Raw genomic sequence first — 24924 nt, 5'->3', positions numbered from 1 at the left:
TGGTTAAGTCTCTGTGGGACTTTAAGTCGCATTCGCGACTCTAGTTTCTGCTCTGTCTTTCTTGTATTTTGATAAAATTTTTTAAACACGATACATTCACTTCGAACAGATAACTTTCCATTTTTAACTGCACGATCAATTGGATGGTTTAAAAAATTTTTGAAAACAAAGTATATTCTTGTTACTGTCGTGTATTGATAATATAAAAATATGAATTCTCAGGTAAATAGAAATTCAAGGGAAAATCGTGATATAATTTGTAGTTATTTTCAACCCTCTGTAATCCAAATTATAGCTATTGATAGATAGGTATCATGAAGTGTATTAAAAGTGTATAAAAGTAATTTAAAAAGAAGAAATTTGACTGTAGGTGGAGGCTTCGAGTTAATTTCCTAAAAATGGTAATCTAATTTTTTAAACACCTACTTTTCATTTCGAATGCAACACACTATAAGCCAAGGTCAAACGATCAAATTTAAGTTTCGACGACCTTGATTCGTGGTACCTTAGACTACCTCGAACCTCAAAGCTTCCAAGGTAAACATTTGTTCAAACCCCTGAGAGTCACAATTCCCACTATCTACGATTCAAAGTATTTTTTTTTTTTTTTAAATAAATTTTGTTGACCTTTTCGCGCGAGAGTGCCTTTTAAACGAAGTGTGGGAAAGAGCAGCGGATCATCGACGTGAGACTTAAAAGGCTCGGAAGTCCATCATCGTCGGTGTAAGGTGACCGCGTGGAACGTTTGACAGTGTTTGGCGAGACGTGACGTAAACTTTGCACCCCGATACCCGTTCCTGTTTCTCTGTTTTGATTCCATTTGACGGACGCTCGATCCTCGTCTCGCCGTTCGCGTCGAATTGGTGGGAGAAAGACGGAGAGAGGGAGACGTAGGGCTAAGCAGAGTGGGATTTGGTGCCGGCGAGGAGAGAGGGATGGCGGAACTGTCAGTGCTACATCGGTTCTCTTCACGTAAGGACGAGCCACGAGGGATCACCTGCGAATTATCTCTCGTCGAGACACCTTTCCTCAGCCAGGTGAGTGTACTTTTAAGCTCCCCGGCGGTCGTTAGCCGCCGGTTCTGCTCTAATCGATAACTCGCGGCTGGATTGTGCAACTGCTGCTTTGTAAACACTGGCACCCCTCCACGACGCGAATCCTTCGAACAATTGTTATTCTTTTTTCATATACGCAAGAAGGAAATTTTTAGTTGCTATTGGACGTTTGATGTATTTACAAATTCGAGTAAAAATGTTGTACCTGTGTCTATGGAATGTGACATGTGGCACATTACGTTGTTTACGTTCAAATTGGTGTTGATTGGGATCTTATTTTGGCACACCTGTCGAACTTTTGTGAGATTTTTAAGTGGTGCAACGTGCACTGAAATCTGTTCTTTAAATGGGATAATTTTGTTTATCAATTTGTGTTATTATTCTGCATGTTGAAGTATCAAGCTGTTGACACAAAAGAGTATTTCACTAAACAAAATTAAATATTATATGTTGATGAATGATTTTGAAAATTAAAATCAAAACAAAGTGAGCGTGTATAACTGCTTTGTAAATTGAAAATATAATAGAAGATATAATGGATCGAAAAATAAAAAATAAAATCAATCGTAGAGTATCACGTTTTCGGTAATCTTAACACTTATATGCAGAATTGTGACAAGCATGAATTTATGTAAACAAAATTGCATTTCTTCCAGATTCTAAAATCCTGTGATCCTTCTAGTGTTTGTAATTGTTTCTAGACGCTACGAGTGACAAAGCACGAAACTATTTTTTAAACAATACACTCGCCACTCTGTCTAATAACTCGAGTTACCCTGTTTCGAGAATCTATCGGGTTTAGAAGCAGAATAGAACGAAACACCATTGAACGAGACAGCATTAAGCTGATTGCGAGTCTTACTGTTGAGAGATCATTTATAACAATAGTTTCTGAGTGCAACACGATTTGCAACAGGTCCTACGACTAACGATCGAGGAATCACGTGAACTGTACCTGGCTCACAGTATCAGAATTGATCCTCGATTATGCAGTTTTTATTTCATTGATTAGCAATTAATGACTGCCAATCTAAAACGGTTAAATTGTTTGGGAGACCAAAAAACTTTGATTTTAGACAATTGTAAACTACATGATTTAACATTTCTTATAGTACTTATATTCATAACTTCAATAAAATTTATGAAGCATATTCAAATTTATTTTCTTTAATATTTCAACTTGAGAATTAATTGTTTTAGACAGTCAAAGTGTAAACAAAGTGTATTTTTTAAATTTTAGCCCATCGATTTCACGAACGATCATCCAAAGTTTGGTATTTCCAGTTCTGTTTATAATTTCTGAAAGGTGCAATTTTCGAGTTCTCAAAATTTTGTTGTTAATCAGATCCTACAATCAAATCCTCATGGAATTAGTTTTTGAATCAAAGTGCAATTTTACGAGCAATTAATTAACACGTTGACTAAAACGGTAAAATTGTTTACGAGACCAAAACTTTGAGTTTAGACAATTGTAAATTACATAATTTAAAACTTGTCATAGTACTTATATTCATAACTTCAGTAAAATTTATGAAGCCTATTCAAATTTATTTTCTTTAACATTTCAACTTGAGAATTAATTGTTTTAGACAGTCAAAGTGTAAACAAAGTGTATTTTTTAAATTTTAGCCCATTGATTTCACGAACGATCATCCAAATTTGAATATTTCCATTTCCAGTTCTGTTTATATAATTTCTAAGAGGAGCAATTTTCGAGTTCTCAAAATTTTGTTAACCATGAATGACAATGATTAAAAAAACAAAAAAAAGGGTTGGTAATTATTGTTGCAACAACTCTGAGTCACCGCGTAATGCGCCGATATTTTCTAAATTTGAGACCATCGATTTCACGATCATCCAAACTTTAATATTTCCATTTCCAGTTCTGTTTATATAATTTCTAAAAGGTGCAATTTTCGAGTTCTCAAAATTTTGTTAACCATGAATGACAATGATTAAAAAAACAAGATCGAGCCAAACGTAGACCAAGAAAGGATTGGTAATTATTGTTGAAACAAATCTGAGTCACCGCGTAATGCGCCGATGGCGTCGTTTCTCTGGCCGAGTTCGCCTAAGCGATTCTCTCGAACGCACATCGTAAATACACTCGCTCCGATATGAGCCCACGAGGACGTACTTACTCGAGTGCATCGTTCGCACGCGTTGCGCCTCTCAAGAATACCTGGCCGCGGTTCATACATCATATCATGATCGCCCGCAGACGCGTTTAATTGCTCGAGTCGACGAAACAGCCGCGAGTTTTACTATCGCATCGCGGTTAATTAACCCCTTCGTTCCGCGATCGTTAAAAATAAAAGAAACTCACAGGGAAAACTGTTTGCCTGCGTTTCCGTGCACGCCAAACGACGAATAAACATTCTAAACTTTCGACATTTTATTTTTTACGTATCGAATTTTTTTACGAGACTTGTAATAATATTTCAAACACATTTTTATTCGTTCGTCGATTCTCCCTTGCCTGTTTCAAGCCAAGTTCTTTGATTTTTGATACGTTGATACTTTCAAATTTTTTATTAACCCTTTGCCATACAATGACGAGTCTCATTCGTGAGAATTTCTTGATGTAAAGCTTCACAATCATGAGGCTACTCACTCGTCATCAAGGCTTATACAATTAAAATCAACACATTTTTACGTTGAATTTATTATTCGTAAAACAAATCTATTCTTTTTCGCGGCCATTCCTTGTACGAATAAATTTAAAGAAAATTAAGAGTATACATTTGACGAATTATTTGGAATTAAATCATACGTTAAGAGTATGCTTCCGTTTGACGACCGAGTTTCCCATTTTCTGTTGGTCGCCCTGAATCACTATGCCTTTTCGACAAACGGGAGGAATCTCCACAACAACTTCGAAACATGTTATTCGACGCATTCTGTAGGTGCAAAGGTCGGTTTCCCGCAAAGTCCACCCGCTACCTAGTCGCTAAGGGCTGGGATTAACCCTTTCCCAACAAATATTCTAGTGTACGTACAACCCAGGAACAGTATCAGAGAGGGAGTTTCGGTAGAAATTCTGCAAGCCCTTAATTCGCGTCATTTCTCTGTTATGCTCAAAACTCTCGTTGCAAACAGTGTAATAAACCTATTCGAACAGGTAATTATTCGAATTCTTTCCATGACAGTAGAAATTAATTCTCGTAATCTTTGGTATAAATAGTAATTATGTAATAGGAATTCAAATATTACAAATAAAGGTGCGAGAATTCACAGATTTTTTAAAAAATCGTTTGTTTATACATTTTTTGATCATTGTACTTTAGAATCATATCAACCTAGCTATTAGCCAATGTAAATTATTTTACACTATTTTGAACATTGATGTAATCGTCGTTATATTATTTCTTCATTTCCAGAAGTATCGTTTTTGCTATTTGACTCCAATATGAAATGATTAATGCGAGAAGAATGGGTTTTGTTACTAAAAAATTTCTATTTAAAAATTACGATGGAGGATGAATCGACATATTTCTAACATTTTTGTTTAAATACAAATCGAAACATACACCAAATCCAAAAAGTCACCCCTCGCCAATCTCGTACGTCTTCGCGGTTATCCCTGCGTGACTTAGTTCAAAATAAAATATTGAATTACAAGTATAAATATATTAATATACAAAAAGAATTAAAATATATCGATACATTGTTGGAAAATACTTTTCGTTCGATAGACATTTTGCATTTATTCGTAAAACGAAGCGAGAAAGATTCAGACTTAAATTATAATTCCGTGATTAAAAATTATAATTCGTCCAGCGTGTAACCCAGAGCGTTCTCCGTGCGACTGTCACCTTTCCCGAGCAATGGCACACTTTTTGAGTGGGAGATGATTCAACAAGTATGAAGACATCAAACGTGAATGTGAGTAATTTTTTGCGCCCAAAGAACCAGCATGGTGATGCAGAGGAATGCAATTGCTTTCAGAACGATGGCAGAAGGCCACAGGTCGACGTGCTTGAAATTATATTCTGTTATAGTTATCGTTCGTTAAACCTTCGAAACACGCATTTTTTGGGGACGCCCTGAATCTCGTAAACAAAAATATATACAAAGCGATTCTAGCGATGATTCTTTCAAATCTCTGCGTACCGTTTTCAAACACATTTCTTTGTTTTCGTCAAATTTAACGAATTTGTCAGAGAATGGATATTCGATACATTTGTAAATAATTATTAGACAATTTCTTTGTCTAATACAGTTTTACTTTCCCCGATATTTCATTAATTATTGTAAAAATCATTCCCTAGATCAATCGTTTCAACATCGGGGCAAACAAAGTATTTTCAAACATTGCAATGGTTATCAACCACATCTTTTTTAGTCGCGTGTTCTCCAAGTGGATTGATCTTTTATAAACTATAAAATATTTATATCCTCCACTGGAGAGAACCACGGTGGAAAATTAAGTACAAAATGGAAGTGATCTCAAAGTGTAAAAATGTCCTAACTTGGATCTAGCTAGCGTCGAGGGGTATCCTCCGTTGATGCACGCGAATAGAAAAAGAGACAGTGACGCGGAACCGTAGAAAACTCTCGGTTGAAAAGAAGCGCGGACTGCACTCGAGGTATGCAAAGTCCAGACAATGAGGGACGCGAAGGCCCGTAGAGAATCGCGTCTGCCACGCGTCTGGTTTATGCGAATCAAGATGAAAGATTGCAAGTCCGAGGACCGGTCTCCGAACGACCGAGCGTTCTCGAAATGCAGCTACCTAATTGCACCGTTACGCGCGTACGAACCAACCGTTAAATCATCCTGCACTGTGTTTCTGGGATTCATAAACAATCACACAGAATTTTAACTGGCTGAAGAAATCCGTTTTATCGCGAACTGTTATGGTCAACGTGTCCAAAAAATCCAGTTCATTTTAAAGTAACAACTATGCCTAGCGATCTTAATTAATTTTGAAGTATTTTGGAACAATTGCAGAGTGGTAGGTGATGAATCTTCTTCTTGTTATTCTTTAATACTAGAACTATCGAAGTGGCCAAAATGACCCATTCGTAATTTGTAATGAAAATTGTTCAAAATTTAATCGACTAAATTTTTTGTAAGATAGTGAGTAAACACTTCATGTATATATCGTTTTAATTTCTTTGGTGCAAATAAATACACCATGGTTGATTGATCATAATGATTTTGTGGGGATTTGTATCTATGTTTCTTGTGGTACTCGTTGATTTAAGCAACCCAATGCGTTTTTTGGATCTTGGATTGACTGAATTTATGTTTTGTTTCTTGATAATCTGATAAACGTTTCACAATAATGTTCAAAATAGTGTAAAATAATTTGTAATCGCTAACATCCAGGAACCTGATGTAACTTTAAAGTACAGTGATCAAAAAATATAAACAAACGTTTTCCTCACGTGAATTCTTGGGCCCTTATTTAATACTATGGTTACTTGAAACATACAACCTTTATTTTTAATATACGAATTCCCGGGTTACATCATTATTATTTATACCAAAGATTGCATGAACCATTTATGGTATTTTTCTTGATAGCAGAAAATACTTACGATCGAAAGGTTATCTTCCAATTCTACTCTGCTTTCTACTCCGTTACAGCTGGGTTCGCCACTCCATGCAAATTCTTATCTCACTTTCTCCGCGATGAATCGATCTTTTTTTTTTACACATTCTGGTGCAAACAGAACAATGGATCCTACGGTATTTCGTTGGTTATCGAGTAACCTTTGGCGGAATTAATTAGACTAATTGGGTGAGAAGTGGGAACTCGACGAGACTAACGTTTTAATTAAGGGTGGGGGTAGAGTAAGATTAACGACTCTGCGAGGCGACAGCAACGTTTTCTGGCTGCTTTGGGCAAACACGTGCGTGCCATATGCGAATGCGTGGTTAATTGCACACGCGATGCACGAACGTTGCGTTTACAGTGTTTACGCGTACGTGCTTTCAGTAGTCGTCGTTGGAAATGGCGAACGGTTCGTAGACAGTCGTTTTGTGTCTTTTCCAAGTTTCCTCCAGCGAACGGTGAGTTATCTACGAAATACAATGACCTTTATTAAAAGAACTAGCTCTAAAATAAAACTCGACTGTATTTCAAATCGTGTAAATTTCAAATCGTGTCGTAAATGTTTGAAAATATAAGTTAGATACTTTAACCCCTTGACGTACGATTTAATCTCAAATAATTCCTCAAACGTATACTATTTAATTTTGTTTAAATTTGTTCGTACAACGAACACGAAAAAGAATTTGTTTTACAAATACCTTGTAAATCTAAAAATGTGTTGATTTTGTAAGATTCGATGACGAGTGAGTAGCCTCACGATTGTGAAATTTGACATCAAGGGTTGAGTTAGTTTCATCCCTGCAATTGTTTTCTACAGACTAACAGACACAAGTATTATCTAATATTGTTATAAATTTTACATCGAGTATTAGACTCTTACTTAGACTTGTTTACGTCGTTTAATTAAAAACAGAGATAACTCTTTCAGGCTTAAAGTACTCGTATCGTATTTATTTTCGAAATCTCGAGATCGTACGCGGAAATTGAGATATCGAAAACCGATGGATCGATAAAGCAACGAAACAACGAATTAATTTTACGAGTACACCTGAGAATCGGAGAAGCATCGAATTCCATTAGGAATGGCCCGCGTGTGTTGCACGTATAATTATAGAAACGAAGTCGTGTACCTGAGGTGACCAAACTCATAGGAGTAGCGTATGGTAATCCTAGCGAAGTAAATTTTAGTTAAACTATAAATAATCCCGGCAATAAGAAGAGACGAACACGGTCGAATACCTGGGTCAGCGAACGTTCTGGTTTAGGCGACCGGTTTCGAAGGCGTTGGGCTATCTTCGCGTTAAATTTCTTCGAATTTATGGTCGACAATGCATCGATCGTCGAAGGTTAAATTAAAAATGTGAGACTTTTATTACAGAATTATTTGAGGATTTATCGATTCAATCTTGGCTCTTGGTTTTTTTTGCAATACGATCTTGAAGTATCGCTTATGAGATTTTAATTCGACGAATCGATCATGCTACAGGTGTCTGTGTGTCTGTCAATTTTAAATATAAGAACGTAAGGAAGATAATGAGAATTAATCGACGATGTCGCTTGAAAAAATTAAAAATAAACTGATCATTTTTACGGAGAGAAATGAAATTAAGGTATGGATATAATGCAGAATATTTTAAAGGAAAATTTGCAATCAGCTATTCGTCGCTAAATCTTTTAAAACGCCTAAGAATCGGGGGACGAGAAATGCATTATTTACGAAGGAAAAATATTGATTTATTCGATTCACCTGAAACTTTTCTCCGTACTTTAACGCATGGAGTTTATTCGAGTGGAGAATATTAATAACATATCATAAATAATTCTCCACTCTTGTTATGTTTCCTGAAATACTTAATTTATTATAGGGAAGACTGTAATATATGCAACCATGGAAAATAGAAAGATTTGCGTATTCTGCTCCATTTTCAAAAAATTCGAAAAATTAATTATTAGATTAAAACACTAAAACATTTAGACTCGATGCAGACTAGTTGAAAATAACGAAGACAGACGTGGAAATTCTTTTGTAAATAATAACATAATAATAAACTAATAATAGCAACAGGTATTTAAATATTTAAATCCCGACAATTCCGTTGCTTCTAACGACAAGAAAAAATTAAAAATACGAAGAATATTTTAAACGATAATATTTACAATTATAAGAAATTTTCATTTACGAATTCGCGTTAATACAATGATTTTAAAGTGTGTAGGATCGTTGCACACATAAAATCTGACGGTAGAGCAGGTTTCGCGAACGACAAGTTGCAATCAGATTTTCTGTACGACTTCAGCCTCGAAACAGAAGGGAAATTATTTCTTTTTACGGTCGAGCGTGTGCTACTTTTCGGTAAAATTCTAAACAACAGGTCGTTACGTTCATGGAGGGGGAAACAACGTGCCAAACCGTTTTTGAACCTCGCGGTTTCGACTCGTTGAATAATAAATCGCGTATTCGGGCTCTATGATACAGTCGGAATCAGCTTTCCAGCTGAATAAATAAATAGTGTGGAAGGAAATACGCGTAGCTATTTAGCATTGATCGCCTGGATGCGCTCGGTACTTTCCCCGTAAACGACTCTAGGAGCTCTAATTCCACCGCTGATGACACAAACGAGTTTCCAGCGTTCGGGGAATATTGAAAACGAGTAGCAGAAAAGTCGTGTCGCGCGGCTCTTAACCATAGAAGACCGTCGTGATTACATCACGGAACGTGACTCACGATAGCCGTTGGCCTAAAAACGCTGTTGCGACGACAAACGATATGCCGAGTTAATAATTTCCTGTGGGGACCATCAGCCAAGGACAGGCACAGTGTCAATTTGAATTTTAATCGTTCGATTTTGCGCAAAGACAGCCTCAAAATACATCTAAACGTTTATTCCGCGCTTCAAATCGAACCAGAAACGCGTATTGGCATGGATAAGATAGAACGAAACATTTGAAATCGAAATAACTTCGAAATTAATAGCCATTTTCCTTGCTTTTAGTTTTTAAAAACGTTAATTACTCTCGTCCTTATAGATTTTCTGTAATTATATTTCGAGTGATAAAGAAATATATACAATTGAAATTAAGTTGTTCGAAATCATCTAATAAATACAGATTAGTAGAACGAAACATTTGAAATCGAAATAGCTTCGAAATTGATAGCCATTTTCCTTGTTTTTATTTTTTAAAAACGTTAATTATTCTCGTCCTTATAGATTTTCTGTGATTATATTTTTAGTGACAAAGAAATATATACAGTTAAAATTAAGTTGTTCGAAATCATCTAATAAACACTTTATTTTCGTTTTAAATACTCTGGCTATTCAAAATATCCTTCGAAATATTACGCTTGTAATAATTATTTCTTTTTAGATTCTATATGTCCTCGTTTAAACCACATGAGTTTAAACCTAAGAAGATTCGAGTTTACTTTAGAAAAATCGATCTTTCCTTAGGAAGATTCAGGTAGATATTAATATTTTCATCGACATATATGCAATGCTAAATAAATAGCGTAGAAAAACGATTAAGTAGTATAAGGAGCTACGGAGCCGTACTAGGTCAGACGTTTCAGTCAGCCTTCGCGAGACTTGGAAAATATCAATATTTTACATTCGTACCTTCGTAATCCTCATGGAAATGGAATAGTCTTCCATTTTGAAGTTTATTTTCCCCGCGAAAACCACGAATTACCTAATATTCCTTTTTATTTTCCCTTCAACCGTAGAACGTGGATCGAGTAAGTGATTTCCCGATTGATTTTAACGTGTAATCTCCCCGCGCGTGTCGGTTACCAAATATTGTAATTGCAGTCGTTGTAGGTGGAACGCGTCGTGGGTGGAAAGATCGCGCGAATCGTGACCGTTGTTTCTCTTTCGAACGTACCTTCCGGACAAAGATCGAATGTTTCCAGCGGTGGGTGGATCGGGAACGAGTGGGCGCATTCAACTTCACCGCAATTACGTTTCCTCGTCCGATCGTTTTCGTGCTTCCTTCGTCCACGGTCATTCGAGTACTTGACCCCGGAGATAGTTGGAATATCCGGTAAATGTTGCAGGTAACGTTGCTTAGTCCCATAGGTATTTGGAATGTTTGAAACTGTCGTGGCATCGGAAGAGCTCGATTCCGCGAAATTGTTTCGCCTTTTTTTTTTACGGATTTTTTTAACTCCGATACCTGGAGAAATACGCGACTTTGGGTCGCATACCAAGTTCGAATAATCGAAGGATCTCCAAGTGAATTTATATTCTAACGACACTACGAATTATTGAATCATAAAAATTACTTAGTTACAAAATTCTTAAAATGTCATTACTGTATTTGACTCGAAACTAGATACTTATACTCAACCATGGAATTTAATCCTATTTTTGTTATTTTATTTAATTCTCGTTCTGTAAAAAAATTTTACAGCTTTATTTCGTAGAATAATATAGATAATATAGATATAGAGTACTGTAAATAGATAAATTTTCTGGCTGTGAAATATAATTAGTAAGCAAGTGATCTCAACAAAAATTGTGGGCTAACGAAATATAGGATACAAGAAGCTACTAAAGAGTCAATTAAATAAAACTAAGAAACGTCGTTGCAAGATTAAATATTTTTCTGGCTTGTGTCATTGTATATTTTACGAATTATCACGGGGTGATGAATTTCTTACGAATAAATTTTTGGCAAATAAGAAAAGGTACAAAGTATCGTCAGTGTTTTTATGACAAGTTAGGGAGCAACGATTGCACGAGTCTTTTGGCTCCGGATTTGCGTGCACCCGGACGCACTAGACTGTATCCAAAGTAATAATAAGCGTTCAGGTACCGGTACGTGTGCTGATGTTACAGGAACTCCGTTCGAAAGAGTCGCTGCAACAATATTTTGATTCATCAAAATATCAATTCTTTCGAGAGTGAATTTTAATCGCTGTTACGCAGACAAATGTTTCATTTTTTTTATCATCGAGATGGAAAGAAGTTGTTAGCATTAATAGAAATTATTAATTAATAAATTTTCTTCTATTTAATAAAAGCTTCGACTCTCTGATGGACCTAATACGTTATGTTACAAAAATACTGACTTTCAAATGTCTTAAAAATATGTAAAATTGTAGAATCATTCCGTATTCTCGACTTGTTTCAGAAAACACGGAGCATCAGCGATTGGTCACAGAACAATCAGAGTTAATCAACCATGGCAGCACCACAGGCCTCCTCACGCCTCGAGTTGTTGCAGGTATTTGCAAATGTTCAGCTTCTATCAGAGTTTATATTTTATTAGAACCATTCATTTTACAAGGCAAGATTATTTCTGTAAAATATAGAAATTGTATATAACAAGCAGGATACAGAATTCCTCAAACATATGAGGCACTAAAAATATTAAATTTCATAATCATACAGAGCAATTTAAAAAAATAAACAACAAAATTTGTTGGACAAAATCTTTCAAATCAAACATTATTTTTCGAATAGCTTCTCTCGTACAAATATTTAAAATAACTTATTCTTTATTCCTGGCGTCAAATTAAATCGTGGTTAGTTTGTATCGATGACAAGTGAAGTATCGAACACTGAAATAAAAGTAAGTAGACATAAATTAATAATTAAAAAGCTACGAATAGAAGACTCGAAAGATATTTAACCACAGTCATGATCTATAACTAATGTACGTGGTCTTCGAAGACCAGCAGAAAATAGAGATCGACAGATTATTGTGAAATTAGGTTCGTACGTTCCGTAGAAAAAGATAACCACTCGCATCTTGCCATATTTGATCGATTAGAAACGCAACTTCTAATCTACGCGGCCTACTTAAACATTGTTTCCAAATTTCAGCCATTCTGTGTTTCGATATTGCTATTTTCATATCGAACAGGTACAATCAACTCTCCTGACCTGTTAGCAATCAACGTTTCGATTCATTTAAGTTCGTATGACTCTGAATTGCCAGTTCTACGAAACATTCATAATGTTAGTAAACATCAATAACACGTAAAATGTGTTCTTTAAATTGAATTAAATTTTTTTTAAATTTCGTACATGAATTATCGTCTTTGTAACGTAACATACATTTTGAATTTTCATTTCAATCGAGACTCGTTTCCTTTTACATAAAATATTAATGTGATAAAGACATATTATTATTATATGCCCAAGCCCTTAAAACGTTCATTGGTGGTACCTTTTCTCGAGGACTTTAATATTTGGCGATTTAGGTCAGTTACATTCCACGCTGGGACTTTCACGCACAGCGATACGAGGCAAATAAGCATATAGATTTTTCAGTCGAACTCGGTGAACTTGGATAAAAGTAATGAAAAAATTATGAACGTGCTCGTAAAGATTCATCTTATTTGATCGATGATGTAAACAAGGATAGAAATACAAGTCGTACAGTTAAAAGTTAGGAATTCTGTTTCTTTCGGAGACTCGAAACAGAAGTACGCAATTTTATTCGAGAAATCGATCTTTTTACCTCAATTTCAGAATAAAGAATCAAATATTGCCTGACAGGGAAACTGAAAGGGTGTCGAAAGTGATGAATCTCATTACAAACAATTTTGCAAATGACATATAAATATCCAGGAAAATACTCTTGCAAAATTCCACTGGAAAACCTAAAACTTCTTATTCGTAGACAGACATAAATCGCAAAGATGATTCCGATACTTTTATCGAAAAATTCTGACTTTTAACGAGGACTCGCTATATTCGGACAATTTTAACATATAAAAGCAAGAGAAACGTTATATTTATAAGATTTAGGTACCTTTTAAAGCAAACAGCTACCGAAATATTTGCAAACTACTAATCTATTACATATTTATTTTACTCGATAATGGACAGTCGTAGAAGAAAATTTTACTCCACGTTTTCGATTCATTTTTTCCAAGTTAAAATCACCGAGACACCCCGTGGGTGGAATCAGTTTCTGAAATCTCGTTCGAGTGCGTTACCGTCTTGGCTCCCTACCGTTTTTATAACCTTCCTATATTTCTTCCACCGGGTGCATAACAGGGAACTCGCGGTTTAAGACTTACGCCTAGAGATCAATGATCGGACGTCTATAGGCTTGCATTGAGATGGAAGGTGGTTATATTTAGCGCTCGATGCGAAGATAAGCAAACGAACGTTGCTCGAGCGCGAAACAAAGCGAAACAAACAATCTATAATATAACTAAAATAGGTTAACGCGAGGAATAGACGTCCTACGCGATTTCGTCTTACGCGAAATTTCACGCGACAAGTCTCTGTTACAGCAGGAAGCGTTAAAAACCAGGATATATATTTATTTATGTTGCAACGCACGTAGCGAAATACGTGGGACTTTCTTCCACATGGAAGATTAAATTGATGCACTAATGAAAGGAACTTACGTCGCATTCCACGCGACTAGTTCACAACCTGGCATGAACTTAGCCTCTAATTATGTGGGAACGTAAAGTTTCTCAAACATCCATTTCTTCGCGACAGGCCATAGCGTGTGCAATTAAGTTCCATGACAATAATTATCGATACTGTAAATTTTTAACTCTATCGATCGAAAGTTAAAAATCAGATGAAAGCAACAGAATTTTTGGAATACGAATCAGTCTTGGATTTGAAATTCGTCAGTCGCTGGTTCTTTGTGCATACAACTATTGCTAATAGATGACGTCAGAAAGTGAATGCCTCGCTATTATTTCAATTTACATCTCGAGACAAGAGTATTAGTGTTCTCTTGACAGTGCTGCTCAAATTCGAATTGAGAAAGTTATAAATAGGATTTGTGATCGTATCGAGCTATTTCATAATCGTTTCCAACGAACAATCTACCAGTAAATAAATATTACCATTTTTACTCTTTGTACAAACGGTGAAACAAAGAAATTAATAGCAGATTTCATTGGAACTGTTTATTTTAAAAATTACATCCTCGTATTCTTCAATTCCAGTTCCTCTCTAATTTAAATAATTTAGAAGCATTCATAAATCGGATTTTATAATCGTTAGAACGTTATAAAATTTTAATAAAATAAATAACTAATGCATTCGACTTCTGGAGTAAAGTTTGGAACTTTACAATAAAGCAAAAGGGCGAAGACGTCAGATAATTTGTGAACAAATTTAAAATTGTGATTCATTATTCGCGAGTAAAATTCTGCAAACTTTACGATTGCAAAAATCTGTCGATGAATATACAGAGTGTTCGGGAAAAATTTTAATGGGAGTTTCTAGAGACCAAAATAAGACGAAAATCAAGAATAGCAATTTGTTGATTGAGGCTTCGTTAAAAAGTTATTAAAATTTAAAGTTCCACCTGTAGAACGACAACTTGAGAACAGCTGCATACGCGCGATAGTGGCTCTCACTCAGAAAACTGTACGACTGTCGATACGTCAGTGAGTAGAGTCTCTCATGCTGAGTGAGAACCACTATCGCGCGTGCGCAGCTGTTCGCAGGTTGCCGTTCTACAGACGTAACTTTAAACGTTAATAACTTCTTAAAGAAGCCTCAATCGACAAATTGGTATTCTTGATTTTCGTCTTATTTTGGTCTCTAGAATCTCCCATTAAAATTGTTCCTAGGGTGGCTGAACATTTTCGTATGAATAACAGTTTTCTTCGAGTTTGATGGGAGGGATGCTCAAAGGGGAGGAGGAACGCGCGTAAAAGCGGGAGAGTCGAGGAATATTCGTTTCGATTACCTAACTGCGTTCGCGGAGTACACGATCACCTCGTAAGAGTCCTTGCCAGTCCGGTAATCTTGAAATGCTCGCGCGAGCTGGTTAAGGCGGTGTTGTATCGCGTTCTCCTTTGGCCCACGTACCTTGCGCGCCGACTGGACGCATATATGGCATCTTGTTCTTGGCTCGTGTACACGTAGCTAACGACCCACGTACAGATGTACCCAAAATCGACGAGCACGGACCATATGTTCGCAAGTGGCCATGCTTGTCTTCGGCCTCTCGCACAGGTGATTTGTCAACGTGTAGTTTAGGGCAACCGCACAACTGGACATTGAACGTTCACACGAAAACCGAAAACAAACTGACTCCAAATCGAAAGTATCACTCGATCGTTTCTCAGATCAAATTATTTCGAAACGCAAAAATATCTGGTAAATTATACACGAATCGGGGATAACACTCGAAACTGAAATAATATTTCGTTCAATTTGGTTATCAAATTAAAGTAAATTATAAATAATCGTAACTTATGCATCATTTAAAATTGCATCAAATCTTGACTAGCGTGGAACTTAATATTCCAACTAGATTTTCTCAAAAAACCTTAGAAAAGTCCCTTGAACCACGATTTCGGAATCACCCAGTATTTCATCCAGCGTATGTATCTTGACTTTCCTTCGGAAAGATCCGAATAAGGAAAATAAATGGAGGATTTCGACAAAGGGATCGCCAGCTTGCAGTTTCGTTCCGGCAAATAGAATGACGGCAAACGGGCAACGTAAGCACGCGTAATTAATCCGAGTTCGCCAAAGGGAGGGACGCGTGGGTGAAAAACCGCTGCAGCCCAATTATCGTTCCGCGTATCGCGTCCGGAATTCTAGTTTCGAATACCACGGCGGAGACGAAAGCGAAATCTCGAGTAACAGAGAGGCTGCTCGGGTTCGAAAGAAGGGGGAGGGCTTGAATCGAGGGAAGAATGGAGCCGGACATCGCGGTAAAGCGAGGGAAGAGTATCAAAAGGGATCGAAAGAGTACGGTGGACGCTTGGCTTGTCAACCGCGACCGGCTACCAAGACCCGTAACTATAATAATGTGACGTCATTTCCTTCGTCTTCGAACCGTAATTCAACCGACGGTCCCTGCACCTTCTTCTAGCCGCAGATAGCGATCATCCTCTTTGTTCTTGACCCCGGTGAACGTCGTTCCAAAAGAACCGCGCTCAACTTAACCCTCTGTTGCATAGTGTTACACGTTCACAACGATCAAACTTGCCTTTTTAAAAATAGAACTGTACACTAGAAACATGGAAATATTAATTACCAGGGTCACGTCGAAGAAAATAAATCTGAACATGGTTTGTGAATTTTTGACGTGGTTATATTCGTAGAATATCAATTGAAAAAAATACAGGGTGTTCGGCCACTCTTGGGAAAAATTGTAATGGAGATTCTAGAGGTTAAAATAGGACGAAAGTTAAGAATACTAATTTGTTTATGGAGGCTTCGTTAAAAAGTTATTAGTGTTTAAAGTTCCGCCAATACTGAATTTTTTTCTCGAAAATGCGCAAGATTTCGGGGGTATGTCTATTCACCAAAAATGATTATAAGTGGCCCCTGCAGCCAAACATAATTTTTTTAGAATGATTTGAAATTTTTTAATTTTGTCGAAAAATTTCACACCGACTCGAATTTTTTTCTCGAAAGTGTGTAGGATTTCGGGGGTATGTCTATTGACCAAAAATTATTGTAATTGACCCCTGTAACTAAACATAATTCTTTTAGAACGATTTGAAATTTTTTTTTTTCGTCGAAAAATTTAGGCACCTACCCCCTGTCGATTTTCCTTAAAAATTCGTTTTTCATTTTTAGTCATTTTGTTTGACGCCCTACAGAAAAGTTGTCTAATACTTTTTTGTAGGTATCCATGAGCTCTACTTCAAAAAAAAGTTTCATTGAAATATATTCACATTTGTAGGAGTTATGGCTGTTTGAAAATTGGACCATTTTTATGGGGTTTTTCTCATTTTGCGAGGTCAAGGACCAACTTTTCGACTATTTTTGCGATCTGTACATATTCTCCATCAAAATACGCGTAATTTGCTTTTTTAAACATTAAAATCGTCCAATCCGTTCAGAAGTTATGACATTTTAAAGATTCGCATGACATTTTCAGACAACGTTTCTGGCCTCACATCAGATTTTTGACAAGGAATTTTTTTCTCGAAAGTGCGTAGGAATTCGGGGGTATGTGTAATGACCAAAAATGATTGTAATTGACCCCTGTAACTAAACATAATTTTTTTAGAACGATTTGAAATCTTTTTTTTTTCGCCGAAAAATTTCACACCTATCTGAATTTTTTTCTAGAAAGTGGGTAGGATTTCGGGGGTATGTCTATTCACCAAAAATTATTGTAATTGACCCCCACAGCCGAAAATAATTTTTTCAGAACGATTTGAAATTTTTTAATTTAATTTTTTAATAACTTTTTAACGAAGCCTCAGTCAAGAATTTAATATTCTTGATTTCCGTCTTATTTTGGCCTCCAGAATCTCCCATTCAAATTTTTCCCAGGGGTGGCTGAACACCCTGTGTATTTGAATATTATCGTGCAAAGCATAAAAGTTATGTAAGTAGATAATTACATGTTATTGTACCCATTCAGAAATATGTTTCTGTTTGAAAAATCAAATTGATTATCTCTGCTCGCACATAATTTGTTATTTTATCGCTGCACCGCGTGACGTTATTCATCACAGTCTTAACTTATCGATGAAACGATAACTCGTTTAGAATTCAATAGATTCTGGAAGTGTTATGGAATGATTTTCGTGGGTGGACAAGTAGGAAAGGATTTTCTCCGTTCTTTCGATACATAAATAACGTGCAAAACGTCTGCATATCGAGACCCAAGCGAACGTGGGCCGTTTCTTACCGTTTTTCAGCTACCCACGTTGGCCTAAATTTCATGGCACGTTCCTTTTATCCTTTAATCCTTGTCATCGACTTCTCGACGGATACTCCGATACGAAATCGACACGAGTGACGTCAGTCTGCAAAAATAGTGCACACTAACCGATAGCGTACAACAATCGAGTCAATAACGTTTCACGTAATTTGCACGATTACGTCGACTTAACAGTCGAGAAGGATATTTCTAACGGAATTCCGAAATCTGTAACAAAATACAGAGAAACAAATTATATAACAAACATAACCATCTTCACTGTGAATCATATAGTACTAAAAAGTGTTTTTAAAACTATTAACTATAATTTTCTTGAATCTTAAATCTTTGTTTCGATAGTTATTTTAACATCGAGTGGCGCTGTTCGAAGCACGTTTTTACGAAAAATTTTTTTTTTTTCACCAAAAGCAATTTCGAGAAAAGATAACGCGTTTCAGACTCATCAAATTTTTGATCGACTAAATAATTTATTCATACAAAACCAACCGTCCGTTATGAATTCGAACGATACTGGTATATTCTATATGGGTATGTACAAGTATATACACTGGGAATACCGAACAACGAATAATTTATTGTGCAGCGACAAAAGAAGCGACCGTTCATTTAAATGCAGCCTTCTGCTTGTTTTCTCAATGAATTTCCGACATGTTCGAAACTGACACGTTGATCTGTCAAGATATCGTTCTACAACGTGCGAATCTGAATGCCTCTGGAGGAATTAGTCACATAACTATTATAAACTAAAACTATTCGCAACTGAACATGTATTTATTAAACCTTTCCATTCTTTTTGCAATAAGTTTTAACAACTCTTAATATTTACAACTACAATAGACATACGAGCCTCCCAAAACGTTACATTTTCCCAACATTGTTTTTCAAAATAATGTTGAATTTGAGACATTTATAAATTCATCAAAATCGTTCCAATATCAAACTGAAGAAAAATGGCTACTGATTGCTTATATTTTTCATTGTATCTTTATGAAAATATTACAAACGATTTTTCAAGTAATATATAAATATCCAGGAATAATACTTTGCAAAATTCCATTGAAAAACAAAATTTTTTTATTCTAACAATTATTAATATATATGCAATAAGCATACGAGCCTCTCAAAAATCAAATTAACGTTACACACATTTTTCCAACATTCTTTCTCAAAATTTAAAATACTTATAAATTCATCAAAATCATTTCAATATCATACCAAAGGAAAATGGCTATTGATTGCATGTATTTTAGGAAACTATAGAACTATAATAATTGTCTATCGTAAAATATTGCATGAAAAATAGTACGAAAGGACTTTTCAAGCCAGAAGAGTCCTCCATTCTTCTGGACCATCATCCTCTGACCGATGCATCGAACCGTGGAGGGAACATCGTCGAGGAAAGTTAATTTTCGAAGCGGACAGGTGCGATGGATCGCTGTCTCGGGTTTCATTCGATGTCGCGTTCCCTCCATAAAAAGAAAATAGCATCTCGAAAATAGACAGCTCGCGTCCCTGTAAGTCGCGTCGCGATGGCAGCAACGAGCTGCTCGATAACGAGTCCACGCCGTAATTACGTTGCTTAACTGGCCAAGTATCCCGCGAAATTACAATTACAAATCTGCGCGATCCTCCACCGTGTGCCGTCTCATCAATTATTTATACGGGATCACCGTTACCAACGGCCCGGGGAGGACCTCGTTGCACCAAACCCACATTTCAGATTTATTATCAAAATTCTTTGTGAGTCAGTGGAAAATCATTCGTAGTTTTCATTTCAATTTAAAGTTCTGTTAGTTTTGGTAGAAAATCCTATGCGTTGTGGGAGGAGTCGTGAAAACGTTTTTGAATGATGGAAATTGTTTGTGAGTCAATGGAAAATCATTCGTAGTTTTCATTTCGATTTAAAGTTCTGTTAGTTTTGGTAGAAAATCCTATGCATTGTGAGAAGAGTCGTGAAAACGTTTTCGATTGATGGAAATTCTTTGTGAGTCAGTGGAAAATCATTAGTAGTTTTCACTCATTTCAATTTAAAGTTCCATTAATTTTGGTAGAAAATCTTATGTGTTGTGGGAGGAGTCGTGAAAAGGTATTTGAATGATGGAAATTATTTGTGGGTCAGTGGGAAATCACTCGTAGTTTTCATTTAATTTCAATATAAAGTTCTGTCAGTTTTGTTAGAAAATCGTATGCGTCGTGGGAGGAGTCGTGAAAACGTTTTCGAACGATGGAAATTCTTTTCTTCCCAGGTAATTAACAAGGGAAGTTCCCATGGTGAAAGTCTGACTTCTTAACGAGGTTTTTCACAGTGTTAAAGCATGAAACGGCCAATGCTATTACGGTTTGATGATCGTACTCTTAGCGGTTTACGAGATATTTAATATTAAAAACTTGTGGCCGCTATTCTGGTGAAGTACAGTCATTTCGGAGCCAACTCTCTTTTTTTTTAAATGGAGATCATAGTTCTTAATTCGATTTCGGGCGCAATATGAAGTTTTGAAAGTTGAATTAAGAATTCTTCAAAAATCACACGCGTTCTATAAACGAAGATTTCATTGACATGATTCACCCACGCGTTAAATTGAACGCTAAATTGCAGCATAGCGCTTAACATACGTTCGCAACCGTAACATTGCAATGGAAATCCCAACCCTGAGAGATGTTATCTCCACGCTGGAGGTGGTGAAGTCAGTGGAAAATGGGGCTACGCTATCGAGGAAGCGCGCGGATCCTAAGAACTTAATCGTAGATCACGAACCGCGGTTTCTCCTTCCATTCTGAAATATCTGGGCGAGCAGCTTCCAGCGAGCCAGAGCCAAACACAGCTTCTTTCCAACTTGCTCCGTACAAATGGTCGATGAGAAGAATCCTCTTAGAAACACGAAAGCGCCGTCGAAAGGAAAACATCTTTACTTTCCACTCGTTTCACGGGAACGTAAGAAAAGACTTACTACAAGGTTGTTCGGATCGTTAGTGGCTCTCGGTAAAGCATAATGTAACAATCAACCGTACTTCGAGTCCACTTCAATTTCTGGCTGCTATTTTCGTTCACCGTAACGTGCGTTGCAATTCTTTATATACGGAAATGGGTGGTCGAGTGCTTGCGAGAGATGTACAAGTTGATCGTATCCCTCTGCTGGCGAGTACAAAAAGTGTAATCATAGTATAAAAAAAATACAGAAATTTTACACGCACACAGTTCCAAAATTACTGATGTTTTCTGCATAAGTCAGCCATCATTGGAAGCGGCAAAGCTTCCCCTTTGAAATGATTTTTGGATTATGTTGACCCGACTTTTCGTTTTGGAGATATCGTAATTTAAATAAAAGGATAATTTTACAAAAGTCTATTAAAAGTTCCAAAACTTTAGACTCGTGCAGTTCCGAAATTATTAATGTTTTATAAATAATTTAACTATTGTTAGAAGCGGTAAAGCCTCCCCTTTAAATTGGTTTTTGGTTTTTGTCGATCGGACTTTCCGTTTTTGAGATATCGTAATTTATATGAAAGGGTATTTTTTTAATTTCCGCTATCTCTGTCTCCGTCTGGCGCGTCGGACTTCTCTCTCGCGCGTGCATCGTGCTGACCTACCCCAAAATACTACGAGCGTGTGAGGTCAGTGACCGCGCGACGTCAACAATAGAATGTAAACAAACTCTTCAAACCCTTATACCTCCGGAACTAGCCACCGTATCGACTTGAAACAAAAGTCGTTATATCTCCGGAACTAATTATGCTATCGACTTGAATGAACTCTCATTTTAAAGGGTATTTCATCCTCCATCCAATGAACATATCAACGATTACTATTTATACTGTCTTCTATGTTTATTTTGAAGTTTTCTAAATTCTTAAACTTGAAATAACTTTATTATAACTTAAATATATCTAGAAAAGGTTATTAATAAATTGATGGCGAATAAGTATTACATTTAAACGTAGGTTTCTATGGCTGTTTTGAAATACTACCTTTTACAATATTTCACTTCTAATATCTTTGTTATTTCATATGTGCAACATCATTATTATTACAAAAGGTGGACCACTAGAGACAGAACAATTTAATACTTTAACTATTTTAAATAAAAGTGTTATTTAAGCTAGACTTTTAAATAATAGTAAAAAAGTTAAAATGTGGAAACATGAAAAAGTGAAAGTATAATATTTCAAAGGAACTAATGTCTTTTATGCCAGCTCGTTGATACCCATTCAAAGTAATTAAACTGGCGACGTTATACGTATCGCACGTTTGCATAATTGTATGTATTCCCGAGCAACAATGACGTAACGAGCTCTCCAGGCAGTTTTTTTGTTCCCTCGCACCTTCCAGCCTGGGAAGGTCAAGCGTGGGCATCAAGAAGTAAACGTATCGTGCTTATGGTCAAGCAATTTTGCGCCGTTCCACGCGAGAATACGCGTTCAACTTCCTAGAAACGAACCACCTGCTCACATTAGGTGCGAATAATCAATCAAAACTGTTTTCCACGCAATTATCGTATCAATTTGATCTGCAAAATATTTTCATTCCACAAATCAAAAAGTTACATTTAAAAAAAAAAAAAAAAACTTTAAACGTTCGCTCCAATTACAATTTTTATTAAATTCGAACAACTTGTACAATTATCGTATCAATTTAATTTGCAAAATATTTTCATTCCACAAATCCAGAAGTTACCTTTAAAAAAAGAAACCTAAAACGTTCGTTCCAATTACAATTTTTATTAAATTCAAACAACTTCTACAATTTTAAAATCGATACACATTTAATTTCGTAATATAACCAAGGATACCAGATTCGACGCAATTATCGTATCAATTTAATTTGCAAAATATTCTCATTCCACAAATCCAGAAGTTACCTTTAAAAAAAAAACCTAAAACGTTCGTTCCAATTAAAATTTTTATCAAATTCGAATAACATCCACGATTTCGAAATCGATGCACATTTAATTGCATAATACAACCAAGCATGCCAGACGTCCCAGCATGCAAGAAACTTATTTTATCAAATTGAATTACGTTTAAAGCACCGAAAATTATGCTGTGGATGTGTACTATTGCGCATTCCCGTGTTAACAGTCGACGTTAAGGTGAAACAAATATTCAGAAACGATTAGATACGATAAGAACACGCCTCCCTGACGAATCGAAATATCAATTTCGTATTCTATTTGCCCGATAACGTGCCGAAGCTTACGATAACTCGGATGCATTATGAAACTTCCGCCTCGCGCCGGGACTCGGTTTCAATGAAGAGTCGTGAAACTTTCTAAGAGCGAGCCACTTTGCTTGCGTGCACGATAAGCAGAGTCGATAAAATTACTTTGCGTCCCTGCATGCGCCATTGCCCGTGCACGTCGGTGAATCGCGAGGTAAGAGCGCACTGGGAACTCCGTTAGAGACGCCCCTTCGATCCTCCGGGTTCCCTTATTTACGGTAACGTGCCGCGAAATTGCGTTCGACTACGTTACAACGCACGACGATGTCCCTGTTTTGCATGCGAACGCTACTCCCCACCGCCATTGCGAATCGTCGACTGCTTTCGAGCACGCGTAACGATTCGCTCGCGTGCACATTAGTCGGCAATCGATGATATTGACTCGTGCCACGGATGCACCTATGTTGGACAATTAATAAAATATCACCTCAACATCCACGTTAGTCTCGGAAGAACACGAGTCTTCGATCGAGGGAGCTTAGGACACCTATAAATCGATCGAACGCGAACGGAATGGAAAGTATTTGACCCATTTGACTCGACCTAATTGCTAATTTCTTTGTTGGGACCCGTGCAAGTCCAAATATCGGAGGTGTCGACTTTTTTAAATGATTTCGTGTTTTCGTGTGGCGAGTTTGTGATATTTATTGGCTTTCTAGCAGGCCCTGCCTTAGACTGGGATATTGGTCAAGGAGTGTATACAGGGTGTTCGGCCACCCCTGAGAAAAATTTTAATGGGAGATTCTAGAGGCCAAAATAAGACGGAAATCAAGAATATTAAATTCTTGACTGAGGCTTCGTTAAAAAGTTATAGAAACGTTTCTGGTCACACAGTATATTTTCGGTAAAGAATTTTTTTCTCGAAAGTACGTAGGATTTCGGGGGTATGTCTATTCACCAAAAATACTTGTAATTGACCCCTGTAACTAACTATAATTTTTTTAGTATGATTTGAAATTTTTTAATTTCCTCTAAAAATATCAATACCTACTTGAATTTTATTCTCGAAAATGGGTAGGATTTCGGGGATATGTCTATTCACAAAAAATGCTTATAATTGACCCCTGCAACAAAAAATAATTTTTCCAGAACGATTTGAAATTGTTAGTATTTGTATTTTGAAATTGGTATTCTTGATTTTCGTCTTATTTTGGCCTCTAGAATCCCCCATTAAAATTTTTCCCAGGGTTGGCCGAACACTCTGTATAACAACCAAGAGGTTGGTCGAACGCTTGTGAGAACGCGACAACTCTGGTGGTGAGCATGAGAGACGACGCCATAGCTCAAGGTATCTCGTGGACTTAAATTTTATGAGGTTTAAATTAAGTGTACCATCGAAGGAATCGATGCGAGGCAATTAATAAAATACTGCTTGGACGTCTGCGGTACTCTCGAGGGAACACGTTTCTTGTATAGTATGACTTTTAGGGTCATTCGAAATCTTGCGTACACCAGCGTGCAACTGGAA

The 24924-nt window shown here is 36.5% G+C and overlaps 1 protein-coding gene across 2 annotated transcripts in view; it reads left to right on the top strand.

Moving 5' to 3' along the window:
• Positions 1-882: 882 nt before the first annotated feature.
• The window catches only part of LOC143349784 (uncharacterized), a 55138-nt gene continuing 31096 nt past the window's right edge, over positions 883-24924 (top strand). The window contains exons 1-2 of one of the 2 annotated variants that reach the window (XM_076781310.1): positions 883-1037; positions 11747-11839. In XM_076781310.1, coding sequence (XP_076637425.1) covers positions 11798-11839 — 42 coding nt within the window. In that variant the 5' untranslated portion in view covers positions 883-1037; positions 11747-11797. Of the gene's footprint in view, positions 1038-10537; positions 10668-11746; positions 11840-24924 lie in introns of those variants that run through there. The other variant, XM_076781311.1, reaches the window with a different exon arrangement.

This window comes from Colletes latitarsis, chromosome 14 (genome assembly GCF_051014445.1).
Source record: "Colletes latitarsis isolate SP2378_abdomen chromosome 14, iyColLati1, whole genome shotgun sequence".
Taxonomy (NCBI): domain Eukaryota; kingdom Metazoa; phylum Arthropoda; class Insecta; order Hymenoptera; family Colletidae; genus Colletes; species Colletes latitarsis.
This window is presented reverse-complemented; position numbering and strand designations above follow the sequence as displayed.